At 44.1% G+C, this 14,081-nt stretch overlaps 1 protein-coding gene across 5 annotated transcripts in view; it reads right to left on the bottom strand.

The window, feature by feature from the left end:
• Positions 1-1,476: 1,476 nt before the first annotated feature.
• The window catches only part of SH3BP4 (SH3 domain binding protein 4), a 159,571-nt gene continuing 146,966 nt past the window's right edge, over positions 1,477-14,081 (bottom strand). For all 5 annotated transcript variants that reach the window (XM_050969405.1, XM_050969403.1, XM_050969404.1 and 2 more), the window contains 2 exons: positions 9,040-9,228; positions 1,477-4,690 (listed from right to left, as the gene is read on the bottom strand). In XM_050969405.1, coding sequence (XP_050825362.1) covers positions 4,466-4,690; positions 9,040-9,228 — 414 coding nt within the window. In that variant the 3' untranslated portion in view covers positions 1,477-4,465. The remainder of the gene's footprint in view (positions 4,691-9,039; positions 9,229-14,081) is intronic.

The raw sequence follows: 14,081 nt of genomic DNA, 5'->3' as shown, positions 1-14,081 counted from the left end.
ATTAATGCTCATGAAGGGGATGGATTAATGTACCTGCCTCTACCTTGCCCCCACACACAAGCCAATACCAACTATTCTAGCTCATGAGTCCAGTACACCTCTTGCCGCTCCCCTCCAACCATATGATTAGCTTACAAATTGAGATTGACAAAAAGTGGGTTCTTTTCATTTGCTGGCTGGCTTTTCGGCCCGTAGTGGTCACGTTTTCAAGATTTCCCCCTTGTGCTGAGAAGCTGAAATGCTCAGTGCTAGACATTTTCATTTCAGTAGAGAGGTAAACAGAGTCTCAGATGATCTTCTGACTTCTGGAGCTGGTGCTTTAAGAACAAATATCACTTGGGGTCACACTGAGTCACAAGACTGGGCAACACTGTCTTGAAGTTGGTCTAACAGGCTGGCGCTACACAAAGCATTCCTGAATATCGCTGCAGCCTAGGCCCAGTGCTGAGACTCTTAAGCAACAACTGCCCATCATGCAGTTGTGCCAAAGGGTGAGGTGGGCTTTCTCGGGTGCAGGAACCAGGAGCAAAATGAAATCACCAGACTCAGTGCACTCACATGCAGTGCAGGTCAGCAGGCTGAATCCAACACACACGCCATTAGAAGTGACTAACAAGATAGGTCAGTTTCAGAACATGGTGTAAGCTCAATTCATACCTCCAAAAGGTGCTGCAAATGCTTGCACCAGGCCCTAATTTGGCCACGTTTAGCTCATGAGTTTTCTTATATTGTTGTTAACCATCTTACACCACACAGTTGGGAAACGGGGTGTTTGACTGTTCAGGTAAAAAACCAGAAGCTGTTCTACCATTGATGTCACACCCAATGCTACAGGACCAGTAATACTGACGGTGAACGTTGGGGAATTGCTCTATCGTTGTTTGAATTGATACACAGATTCTTCTTACTCAGCGGCTTTTTAGGAACCTTCCAACCAGTGATGAATTATCTGATCATTTTCTCCAGCCAGAAAGATGCAAGAGAAGCAGTTGAGTAATAAAAATATCTGCCACAAAATACTGCAGCACATACAATCATTTCTCAGCCAAACTGCCTTTCATTTTTTAAAGTAAAATATTTTAGGCTTGTCTGGTATTTAAATGCAAATACCAATGTGGGGAGGGGGAATGCAAATGATTTTAACAGCTTGGAAAAAATAAAACCTATGCAGATATCTGACCGTGAAGTTGCAGCCCCGCTGCTTTTGATGAGTTGCTTTTGAGGAGAGGAGAGAAGTAGAACTTGGCTGAGAACCTGATGAAGGCACAAAGCTTCATGGACAGTTTCCTTGATATTGATTTTGTTTCTGTAAGGTATGCCAGGGATGGGAGGGGGGGCTGAAGGGTCAACCAGTTGCTGAGGAAGAGATCATCCAGTGGAAACCTAGAGAGAAGTTTCCATGCACCACTACAGTCCTATAACTGAGGCAACCTCCCAGGAAACAGAGCATATCAGGACCTCTCAGGAGTGTTCAAATAACGGCTTTAATTGTAATATTTTTTCCGAAGATTTTTAAAAAACATTAGCTGTTAAGTACAATAAACAATTGCTGTACATACCGAAGTAATGCAACATCCAGACCAAGGCTCCACAGCAGGGCCTGAGAATGGTGGGTGAAAGGCATTTGAACAGCACGTGGATTTTAACATGTGAAAGGAGGCTGATTTTTAAATTAAAGGGGGGGGGGAATCACGTAGTGATTACACGGACTCATTCCGAACCACTGCAGTTGTTTGGGCTCAAAAGATTCTCAGGGAGGGGAAAGAAGAGATGAGGCTGGAGTAGAATGGTGGGTTTCGGCTTCCGTTGAAATGTCCAGCTGGGTGTACAAGACCTGAGGTAGTCAGAAAATCTGGGAAAACAAAACTAGCCAGTAATTTCCCATCTTGTAAGAATCCCAGGGTGCTAAAGCATCTGTCTGGTAGATTAAACGCTGCTGTAAGAGCAATAAGACCACCCTGGCTCCCCACTGTCTTCAGCTACAGTAGGCTAGACCCTAATTCTCGAACTAGATCCCTGTGCAAAGCCCTCATTGAAGTGATTCAGCAAGCTCTGCCCAGGCCTCTGCAGACCCACTGGCAGGATCAGCTAAGGCCAACAGCTTGGTGAAGAACCCAACAAGGCTGTGCTTTGAGCAGATACTTACAAGCCCTCTGCTGACGCATACAGCATCATTTAGCAGAGTGAACTCTTTAGGCAGGTCTGCTCTCTGCTTTTGGAATGCACCGATCTTCGGCTTCCATTACAAGGTATTCCAGCATTTCCACATAGGGTTCAGGTTGGTGCATGAAAAAAAAATTTAAGGTGGTCTGTTCCTTTAAAAAAAAGGACCTCGCATGTGAGCATTACTACCTGCCAGGTTTCAACTCTGTGCTATAATAAAGTTGCATAAGAAATACCTTAAAGCCCTTGAGGAGCATATTCATGATATTAAGGTGCTATTCTTCATTAGAGAGAGACTTGTTTCTAAGGGAAATTCTTTCAGGGTGACATTTGGAGGGGAAATTAGAGGCACAATCTCCATTACATTATGTCTCCGTTCTTTGGAGGAGCGGGTTTCCCAGAAGCCATACGTGTCTCACTTGTCGCTCTACTCTCAGGAGATTCTGGCAGTGCCTGCCCAGATCCACAAGTCACTTGGGATCACAAGAGTACTTCTATGGCTTGTCTGTCGCGGGGTGCAGGCAGACTGCATCAAGCAGTTTTTATTTTAGACACTGGATGAGATGGTCCTGTGATGCAAGCCAGCCAAACTGCTCAGAGCAAACCCACTGACAGATGGATGATTGATGCCAGCTGTTGCCTCCTATGGAGAAAAAAGAATTGTGCTTGACAATGGAGAAAAAAGAATTGTGCCATTATCTCCTGACAACCTGTGATCATGGATCAGTCGATACAAGACCATGATGCTTCCAGCAAGGTCACACCGACCTCTCACTCGTCCACATAAAGCTCAAGGAATAAAAACAGACTTCCAATCGCAGTGATCAACCCAGCAGAAACTGGGAACTTTTTCATCAGTTTTCCATGGCACGGGAGATTGTTATTGTGTTATGTGATTTCACACTCAAAAAAAAAAATCTTCCTTCTGTGCAAAAATATGTTTTCCCCTGTGTGAAATATTTCAAAGGTGGAGGGAGAGAGGAGCATTCAAAAAGGGAGGTGGCTGTTAAAAAGGTAGTTGATGTTGCACGTGAAGGAACCACGGAAGGGGTAAGATTTCAGCTCAGTTGAACCATTTCTCTGACCGAGGATTATTTACATGGCAGACTGGAGCTTAGTAGCCTTGAGGGGCCTGATTCAAAGCTCAGGGAAGTCACTGGCAGTCTCACCACCAACTTCAATGGGCTTTGGATCAGACCCTAAACTTTAAGGGCCTGACTGAAATGGCACCTAAGTCAACGTAATAACTCCCATGGACTCCAATAAGCTTTGAATCAGATCCCAACTTAGTAAAGACATTTTTTAAAACCATGTCAAATACATGTTTCCTGACCACTTCTGGAGCATGCCGGTCCCCAGCAGAGATCACCAAGATGCTCTTATTGCAGTACAGAGCAGTCAGTAGAGAGAAAAGTTACCTTCAAGGAGACTGGCACCTTTGTAGTTAATGCCCCTAAAGAAGCAAAAGAGGGAAGAAGAAAGGGTGGGAACGCCACTGAACCAGAAAACTTTTCAGCTCCTTCCAGAATGCTAATTGTAACAGCAGGCAGGAGGGACGTCCCCCTTTCCCTGAGTGCTAAAGGCAGCACTGACCCTTCAAGTTAAGAACTGCAGTGGTACATTTGAAAAAATAGGTATTGTGTATTTCCAGATCTAGACATTAGAAAAAGTATATATATAAAAAACAGATCACAGAGAGCTACTGGGAAAAAAAGTACAACTGCTTTTCTTTGTAACATTTTCTCAGGGCTGTAGGCGGTTCAGAGTTACTGCAATGGTGAATATAAAACAGTGATTCCAGAGTCTCTCACTATAGAAAACCTCGTAAGGGGTCAGGGTGAGGGGGTTTGAGGGAAGGGAAAGGAGAGATTCACAATGTGCTTTGTTTTAAATACATATTTACATGATTCATGGTCAATTTCAGAAGTGATCATTTAAAAAAGTTCTTACACAACATAAAAATGCAACAATTCTCCCAAAGTGGTTTCAACTTCTGCTGCTCATTTAAAAAAATTAGATATTTATTTGCAAATGTCTTAAAAAAATGTGTTGGGCTCTCCCCCACCCACTGTTAAACTTTACAAATAGGAAGTTGTGTAACTGGTATCAACCCCTCAACAGAGAAAACCCAGATCTTCTGGACTCTTTCTACACGAGGGAGAACAATCAAAAGAAGTCCTGCTTCACCGTGCAATTCCAGTTCCAGAGCGAACGTTCAGACTTTGGCCTTTTGTCAGCTCCCGCCTGTTTTTTCTCCTCTGCTAAAACCAGGAAGAGTTAAACACGTCAAGAGTCCCTGCCATCAGATGGCAAAATCTTCATGATCTGGAGGGCTAAAGGCAGCTGCACGGAGTATGTCCAAGGAATTGACTAGGATTAGGGTCCCTGTTAGATGTTTCCAGCGTTTGGTGACGGGGTTCTTCATCTTATCCAGCCCTATGTGCAGCTCCTGGATGACATCTCGGTAGCTATCTCCAATCTGATTGCTCCAGGTCAGCAGAAAGTCATAGGCTGGTTTCCACATGGCCTGTGTTCCATGCCGGAGAGGCAAAAAGAGAAAGCAAACACAAACAGAATTAAGAGATCTGTTCTTGTTACTTAGACTAGATGCTGCTCTGCTAAGAAATGTAGCCGTCTGCTGGGAATTTCTGTGGCTGCTTCGGCGCACAGAAATGGCAGTACCAGAACAGGCTCTGGTCCAACTGAATGCTTTGGAGAACACACAACACTAGAGTGATATCTGCCTATTCAGGCCCCACTTCAGCAAAGTGTTGCGCCCATCCCTATTCATAGGACCCTACCAAATTCATGGTCCATTTTGGTCAATTTCACAGTCATAGGATTTTAAAAATCGTAAATTTCATGATTTCAGCTATTTAAATCTGAAATTTCATGGGGCTGTAATTGTAGGGGTCCTGACCCTAAAATGTGTTGTGAGGTGGGGGTCACAAGGTTAGTGTAGGGGGGGTTGTGGTACTGCTACCCTTACTTCTGCGCTGGTGGTGGTGCTGCCTTCAGATCTGGACAGCTGGAGAGCAATGAGTGCAGGTCGGGAGCCCAGCTCTGAAGGCTGAGCCACTGCCAGCAGCAATGCAGAAGTAAGGAGGGCATGGCATGGTATGGTATTACCACCTTTACTTCTGCGCTGCTGCCTGCAGATCTGGGCCCTCAGTCAGCAGCCACCACTCTCTGGCTGTCCAATTCCAATAACCTTGTGACCCTTTGCTACTCCTTTTTGGGTCAGGTTTCCTAATTTGAGAGAAACTAATCTCCCCCATGAAATCTGTATAGCATAGGGTAAAAAAACATACAAAAGACCAGATTTCACTGTCTGTGATGAGTTTTTCATAGCCATGAATTTGGTACGGCCCTACATATTCAGCAAGGGACTTAGAATCATAGAATATCAGGGTTGGAAGGGACGTCAGGAGGTCATCTAGTCCAACCCCCTGCTCAAAGCAGGACCAATTCCCAACTAAATCATCCCAGTCAGGGCTTTGTCAAGCCTGACCTTAAAAACCTCTAAGGAAGGAGATTCCACCACCTCCCTAGGTAACCCATTCCAGTGCTTCACCACTCTCCTAGTGAAAAAGTTTTTCCTAATATCCAACCTAAACCTCCCCCACTGCAACTTGAGACCATTACTCCTTGTTCTGTCTTCTGCTACCACTGAGAACAGTCTAGATCCATCCACTTGGGAACCCCCTTTCAGGTAGTTGAAAGCAGCTATCAAATCTCCTCTCATTCTTCTCTTCTGCAGACTAAACAATCCCAGTTCCCTCAGCCTTTCCTCATAAGTCATGTGCTCCAGCCCCCTAATCATATTTATTGCCCTCCGCTGGACTCTTTTCAATTTTTCCCACATCCTTCTTGTAGTGTGGGGCCCAAAACTGGACACAGTACTCCAGATGAGGCCTCACCAATGTCGAATAGAGGGGAATGATCACGTCCCTCGATCTGTTGGCAATGCCCCTACTTATACAGCCCAAAATGTGATTAGCCTTCTTGGCAACAAGGGCACACTGTCAACTCACATCCAGCTTCTCGGCCACTGTAACCCCTAAGTCCTTTTCTGCAGAACTGCTTCCTAGCCATTCCTAGCCTAGTCTGTAACAGTGCATGGGATTCTTCCATCTTAAGTGCAGGATTCTGCACTTGTCCTTGTTGAACCTCATCAGGTTTCTGTTGGCCCAGTCCTCTAATTTGTCTAGGTCCCTCTGTATCCTATCCCTACCCTCCAGCATATCTACCACTCCTCCCAGTTTAGTGTCATCTGCAAACTTGCTGAAAGGGCAGTCTACCCCATCCTCCAGATCATTAATGAAGATACTGAACAGAGAAAAAACAAACAAAAAAAACATGCACACGTTCATCTTCGAGCAAGTGTTTAAATTGCGGCTGTCAAGCAATTAAAGCAATTAATCACACTGCTAATATTAGAATATCATTTATTTAAATATTTTTTGATGTTTTCTTCATTTTCAAATATATTGATTTCAATTACAACAGAACACAAAGTGTACAGTGCTCACTTCATATTTTTATTACAAATATTTGTGCTATAAAAACAAAAGAATTCACTTCATACAAGTACTGAAATACAATCTCTATCATGAAAGTTGAACTTACAAATGTAGAATTATGTACATAAAATAACTGCATTCAAAAATAAAACAGTGTAAAACTACAGAGCTTACAAAAATCCATTCAGTTCTACTTCTTGTTCAGTCAGTCACTCAGACAAACAAGTTTGTTTACATTTGCAGGAGATAATGCTGCCCACTTCTTGTTTACAATGTCAGCTGAAAGTGAGAACAGGTGTTCGCATGGCACTTTTGTAGCCTGCATCATAAGATATTTATATGCCAGATTTGCTAAAGATTCATATGTTCCTTTATACTTCAACCACCATTCTAGGGGGCATGCGTCCATGCTAATAAGGGTTTCTGCTCGATAACAATCCAAACAGTGCAGACCAATGCATGTTCTCTTTCATCATCTGAGCCAGATGCCACCAGCAGAAGGTTGATTTTCTTTTTGGGTGGTTCGTGTTCTGCAGTTTCCGCACTGGAGTGCTGCTCTTAAGATTTCTGAAAGCATGCTCCACAACTCGTTCCTCTCAGATTTTGGAAGGCACTTTGGATTCTTAAACCTTGGGTCTTAAACCACTGTAGCTATCTCACACTGGTACCTTCTTTGCGTTTTGTGAAATCTGCAGTGACAGTGTTCTTAAAATGAACAACACATGCTGAGTCATCATCTGAGACTGCTATAACAGGAAACACATGGCAGAATGCAAGTAAAACAGAGCAGGGGACATATAATTCTCCCTCATGGAGTTCAGTCACAAATTTAATTAACGTGTTATTTTTTTTAAATGAGCATCGTCAGCATGGAAGCATGTCCTCTGGAATGGTGGCTGAAGCATGAAGGGACGTATGAATGGTTAGCATATCTGGTACATAAATACCTTGCAATGCTAGCTACAAAAGTGCCATGCGAACACCTGTTCTCACTTTCAGGTGACATTGTAAATATGAAGCAGGCAGCATTATGTCCCATAAATGTAAACAAACTTGTTTGTCTGAGCAACTGGCTGAACAAGAAGTAGGACTGAGTGGACTTGTAGGCTCTAAAGTTCTGCATTGTTTCGTTTTTGAGTGCAGTTACGTAACCAAAAAAAAATAAAATAAATCTACATTTGTAAGTTGCACTTTCACAACAAAGAGATTGCATTAGGTATGAGATTAACAGAAAAATACTATTTCTTTTATCATTTTTACAGTGCAAATATTTGTAATAAAAATAATAATATAAAGTGAGCACTGTATACTTTGTATTCTGTGTTGTAATAGAAATCAATATATTTGAAAATGTAGAAAAACTTCCAAAATATTTAATACATTCTATTGTTTAACAGTGCGATTAAAATGGCGATTAATATTTTTTGAGTTAATTGCATGAGTTAACTGTGATTAATCAACAGCCCTAGTATAAATGCCATCAACTTCAGTGAGGCTCAAGCATGCGCTTTGCTGAATCATGGCCCAAGTGCAGATTCGGGCCGTTTGCTCATCAGCTCCTGATGCTTCATAGCAAGGCGACCTTGCTGCTACAACCCTGTATCATGCCCAGCCACACTGTGCAAAGCTGGACCCATGGGGAAGAGAATGACTGCTGGAGTCCTGCAGCCGTCAGATCTCAGCCCAGAGCACTGGTCCCTATTTCCCCTAACAGAATATGAACAATGAACCCCACAAGAGCCACTGGTTTGGGGAAAAACCTCAACTCAAGCCAGGAGGCAGTATCAGAGGGTGGGACAAACAGTTATTCAAACTGAAAGGGCCCCAGGATTTCAGTCAGTCATTGAGAGGTGCTACTTATTTTTAAAGGAACAGCAGAGAGATAATTGAAACTGACCAGTGTCCAGTCCACCCCAAACCAAAACCACCCCATAAGATGTGAGTACTGACTCTACACTGGCAGGCTCATTGCTCCACTCCCATAGAGGTAGGTGTGTGTGATGGGGGGAAGTGTGTCAATCACAAGCCATCAGCAGGAACACAATGATTTGTCCCCCTTTCAGAAAACGAAAATTGGGCAATCGTGAAAATGATGAAACACCCGCTTCTCCTGCAGGCAGCTTCTCAGACTCAAACATCAATGAAGCTTCTCCTCTAGGGGCCACTTTCAGGCACTCGTCTCCTGATGGGAAGGAACTTTGCTCTGGCTTGCCATTGCCAAAGAAGCGCTCTTATTTGCTGACACCTCAGCCAAAAAACCCAAAAGGCAGCCGAAATCAGCCCTCAAGTGTTTGGTTCCAGACCATTGCACAAAGCCAGTCACGCTTTAAGGGATTGTCAAATCTAGTCTCACCTCACTGTCCACAACTCCATTCCTGTCTCTGTGGGGGGCTTCGTAGGCATCCATCTGTTGTTTGGAGACCTTGACTAGCTTCTCTGCCAGCTCCCTCCAACGCTGAGCCACTTCCACGGCTGTGGTCAGGAGCACAAAGTCCTGAATGAGCCTCACAACCAGCCCCTGGCAGTCCATTTTCAGCAAGGCCTGAGAAAAGATAGAGCAAACCAAGCAAAGGTCAGGTACAGTCCCAGAGTTTCATCTTCTAGCAGCCACCAACAGTGTTCTCCTGGTACTCTGGCCCAGCAACAGCTGAGAACAGTGACAACTCATTACTACAATGACAGCAGCACTTCATTCTTTGCTCTCAAAGCGTGTGAGAGAAGGAAGCCAAGGCCCTCCCTATCAAATCCAACTCAATCTCCCCTTCTTTGAAGCCCAGCAGCAAGGCAAGTCTTGTGTTCCCCTTTCTGGCTGGTTAAACAAGCCCGTCAGTGTGCACAGGGAAATCTCTTGGATCAATCATTAACTCCTCTCCCCCATACGACAGGTGGTGAAATAGGGTCACTGGACCTGCAGGAAGAATTATCTCATTAAGTGGATAAAGCACTTTGCCTTGATTTTAGAGGTAGGGCTGGGTGTTCTAGCCAGATCGTCTAGGCAAACACACTAAATATTTAGCTCCATGCTGCAGTTTAAGCCTGTAAGAATTGAGAAAAATAGCAGCATGTAATAAAGACAATTAACTCAACATGGTCAAAATACATTGGAGTGATAGTGACCAGAGAAGAACAGAACAAGGCTTTCAATACAGAGGATGCAAGGATAAATGAACCCAAGTACTTGTTAATAACCAGAACATCTGCCAGCCCTGAGAAGATGAGGCCTAGATCTGATGCCAATGCCACCCAGCTGCCTGGACAGTTCAGAGATTTAGGTGGTGAAGGAAGCAGTCATTCTGCTGAGGACTCTGGCTTGTGTTACACGGCTTTTGTCCTGCACACTCCAACTTTCTATTCACTAGACTGTCTCTAAACTCTTAAAAGAGGAGAGTTTATTGATTAAAAAGCTGTGATTTCTGCAAACCCTTCTCTGTAGTCGCTTCAACTAGGGAACCTGGAGTGGGAAGTTTTCTGCCTCTCCTACCTAGCCAATTCTTTGACCAGTAAATGACTGACATTGAACGAATCCAGAATTCCAGTGAAATTAGACTCAACACTATGTGACCATAGCCTGGTTTTGCATAGGATGGAGCAAAAAGGGATGCAACCTGCAAAAACAGACCTGCAAGTGCCAGGTAGGACTCTTACCCATGACTTTCAACTGGCCTAGGAAATTAAGGGCTTAAATAGTAATTAACAACATAGAATCACAGAATTGAGGTCACTTCCAGTCCTACGAGAGGTCATCTAGTCCAGTCCCCTGCACTCATGGCAGGACTAAGTATCAGACCATCCCTGACAGGTGCTTGTCTAACCTGCCCTTAAAAACCTCCAGTGACGGAGATTCCACAACCTCCCTAGGCAATTTATTCCAGTGTTTAACTACGCTGATAGTTAGGAAGATTTTCCTAATGTCCAACCTAAACAGCCCTTTCTGCAATTTAAGCCCATTGCTTCTTCTCCTATCCTCAGTGGTTGAGAACACTTTACCTCCCTCCTCCTCCTAACAAACTTTTACATACTTGAAAACTGTTATCGTGTCTCCTCTAAGTCTTCTCCTCTCCAGACTAAAACAAACCCCGTTTTTTCAGTCTTCACTCTTAGGTCATGTTTTCTACACCTTTAATCATTTCTGTTGCTCTTCTCTGGATTTTCTCCGATTTGTCTACATCTTTCCTGAAATGGGGCACCCAGAACTGGACACAATACTCCAATTAAGGCATAATCAGCAGAGAGAGAGCAGAATTACTACTTCTCGTGTCTTGCTTACAAAGCTCCTGCTAAAACATCCCAGAATGATGTTCGTTTTTTTTTGCAACAGCATTACACTATTGACTCATATTTAACTTGTGGTCCACTATGACCCCCAGATCACTATCCACAGTACTCCTTCCTAGGTTGTAATTTCCCATTTTGTACATGTGCAACTGATTGCTCCTTCCTAACTGGAGTACTTTGCATTTGTCCTTATTGAACATAGAAATGCCAGCCTGAATCAAACCTATGCTCCATCTAGTCCAGCATGCTGGCTGCTAAACTGGCCAGTACCAGTTGTTTCAGAGATTACACAATAACCCATTCATGGACAATTACCTACCTATGGGGAAAGTTTCATCTTCACTTCAGGCAGTCAGTGACTGATTTGTGCTGTGAAGTATAAGAGTTTATATCCCTTATTTACACAGGATTTAAAAAACAATTAACTGTAGATGAGAACATCCACCACTGTCTAATCATTCTTTATCTCCTAAGCCCTTGGCCTCAGGGACATCTTGTGGCAATGAGTTCCACTGGTTGTATAAACATTTATTTCCTTTGCTCAGTTTTAAAGTTTGTTGCCTTTCAGATTCATTGGGTGTCCTCTGTTCTTAAGAGAGAAAAGGTAAGTGTCTCGAGACAGGCAGAGAGAAGGTTGTGGTTCCAGAGCTACCCAACGACACGCAGAACATGTCAAAGAACTTTAACAGGGATCTCAGCTCAACATTACAGTGAATACAAACAATACAACAATCCTGGGAATGCACACAGACTGAAAGGGAGGCCAAATGGATAAAATCCCCCAGCAGCATTTTAACTTTAAACATGTTTGTATGTTAATGTGCTACAAGTGATAAAATACTTCCTTGAATTGCCAAAAGGTTTGTTTCCTTTGTACATTCAACCACCATAACCCCATCCCGAGGAGGAAATCATATAGCTAACACCATAGAGAACAGCACCCAAGGAAGAGAGAAAAGCAATGTCTAGGTCCTAAGCTTTAAACTACCAAATCTCTCAGGGCAAAGTTCCCAGAGGCCCACACATTTATCACCTAAGAGAGTCTATCCTGCACCCCTGATAATCGCCCCTCCTGCCTGCTGAAATGAACGCTCTAGAAAGCAGCTACAGAGCACTTGCATTGTCTTGCTCTCTGGTAAGCGGAGGCAGAGGGAAGGAGGACTGCAATCAAGTTATGGCTGTGGAATTGTGTTAGCTCTTCTAACCAGAGCTCTCAAGGTATTCCCCTATCAACAGCGGAAGTAATAAACTCTCCTGTTAAGCAAACAAGGTAAGAGATTAAGGGGTATAAAACTTTATAAGTGTTATAAACTGCTCAGATAGGACAGTGATGAGCCACAGAAATATACTGGCGTATCCTGCAGTGATGGGCCCGAACTCTGGAGCGACACTGTTGTATCAAGCCAATTGGGTCAGTGCCATCATTTCCCGAGGAAGATTTAAGACCATCCCGACGGGAACCGGAATCAGCGTTTTCGCCTCCCATCCCTCTCCTGGAAACTGCCAAACAACGGTTCACGCACAAAGACACTGAACAAGTGTGAACTGTAGTACAGTTAACTACCAAACATGCCTATGGTCTCAGCTGTGAGAGCGCTTTCTCTGCACAATCACCTCTGCACAGCGACCCCTGGATGGGTCCTCTCAGGCAGCAAACACGGGACCTTGGCATCCGAAGCAAGAGTGCCCTAGTTCAAGCAGCAGCTGCTGCAAGGAGAACACCCCTCCTGCAGCCCACCCCCTCCTCAGGCACACTGCTTGTCACAGAGCTAGGGGGTGCACTCAGAGCCCAGGGCCTGTGGTGGAGGGTGGGGGGCGGGCTCTCTTTAGAGATGTCCCCAGAGTCCCTTGCAGCAGAGGCAGCCCAGCTGCTTAGCCCTTTCAGGCTCAGCAATCCCACCATTCCAGGGCCCAAATGCCGGATCATTACAAGTGGCTCCGACTCTCCCGCTCCTCAATGCTACAAATCAGCTAGGAAGGAAGGAAGGAAGCCTGGCTTTGCAGTGGCAAGGCTGAGTCACTAATTGCACTTAAACACAAGCATTTTGCTGTGTTTCCTAGACAATCTGAGTTAATTACACATGTACAAACACAGAAACTACCCAGTACTTAGCAAACACTGCAGCAAGCCACTCTGATCTCTTCTCCAAGCAAGCCATGGCTGGGATGTTCAGGAGAAAAGATGCCTTGAGGAGGCAAAAGGCTGCTGCCCCTTTATGCTTTAGTCATTTGAATGGATAGTTAAATCTAATGGCAAGCCACAAGCAGCGTGAGTTAAATAGAGACGACACACAGACTCTGGGAATTAACCAAAAACTCATTTACAGAGAAGTCATCATAAAGCCGTATTCATGAATAACCAAATTCATGAAATATTGAAAGAAACAGTCCCCTCTTTTCACTATGCCATCAAAATAGAATTGATTTATTTCTCTAAAAGTCTGGTTTGGCACAGGGACTAGTTATAAGTTGTACACATATACCCTAGTGTGCACACCCATGGGTGCTTACAGATCAATTAATGAAAATTAGTCAATGATTCTGTTACGGACAGCCACAATTACAATACTTGTTTTAAGACGCCTGCAAAACTGCTTGCAGCTGCAAATCTTAAAACAGTTTTTAAATAAGAGGCATATTACAATCAGGGTTTTGTGCGTTTGTGAGTCCACAGAATTCACGAAGGACCTCCCCTTTTCTGCAGGATCATGCCACATAATCTCAGCTTTTCTGGATCTTTCGAGCCTTCCACTTTTCCAGCTGAACTAAGAGTAAACGCATGCCACCAAGTCTTAGGAGCAACCCGAAGCAACATGTATCTGAGAGGTGTGAACAGCCCCAATTCATCCCAGTGGATTAACTCTGAAACATACAGATGATGATTGGAATACCCATGTCGCTCATGTCACCTCTGATCATTTTAGCAGAAACACCCAGCCCAGGTACTTATCCCTCAGCCCCCGATTGCCTCCCATGGTGCTAAAACCCCAGCTGTCCCTTACCCAGGGGCAGTTTCACCCCACCCCCCCCCCACACACACTACAGTTAGGATGTTGCTATGAGTTGTAGATACAAAAAGGCACCAAAAGTGGAAAGTGTGGGGACAGAGTAAAATAGATG

Source organism: Gopherus flavomarginatus, chromosome 10, assembly GCF_025201925.1.
Source record: "Gopherus flavomarginatus isolate rGopFla2 chromosome 10, rGopFla2.mat.asm, whole genome shotgun sequence".
In the NCBI taxonomy this organism is placed as follows: Eukaryota; Metazoa; Chordata; order Testudines; family Testudinidae; genus Gopherus; species Gopherus flavomarginatus.
The sequence above is the reverse complement of the archived record's forward strand: the minus strand, read 5'-3'. Positions and strand labels throughout refer to the sequence as shown.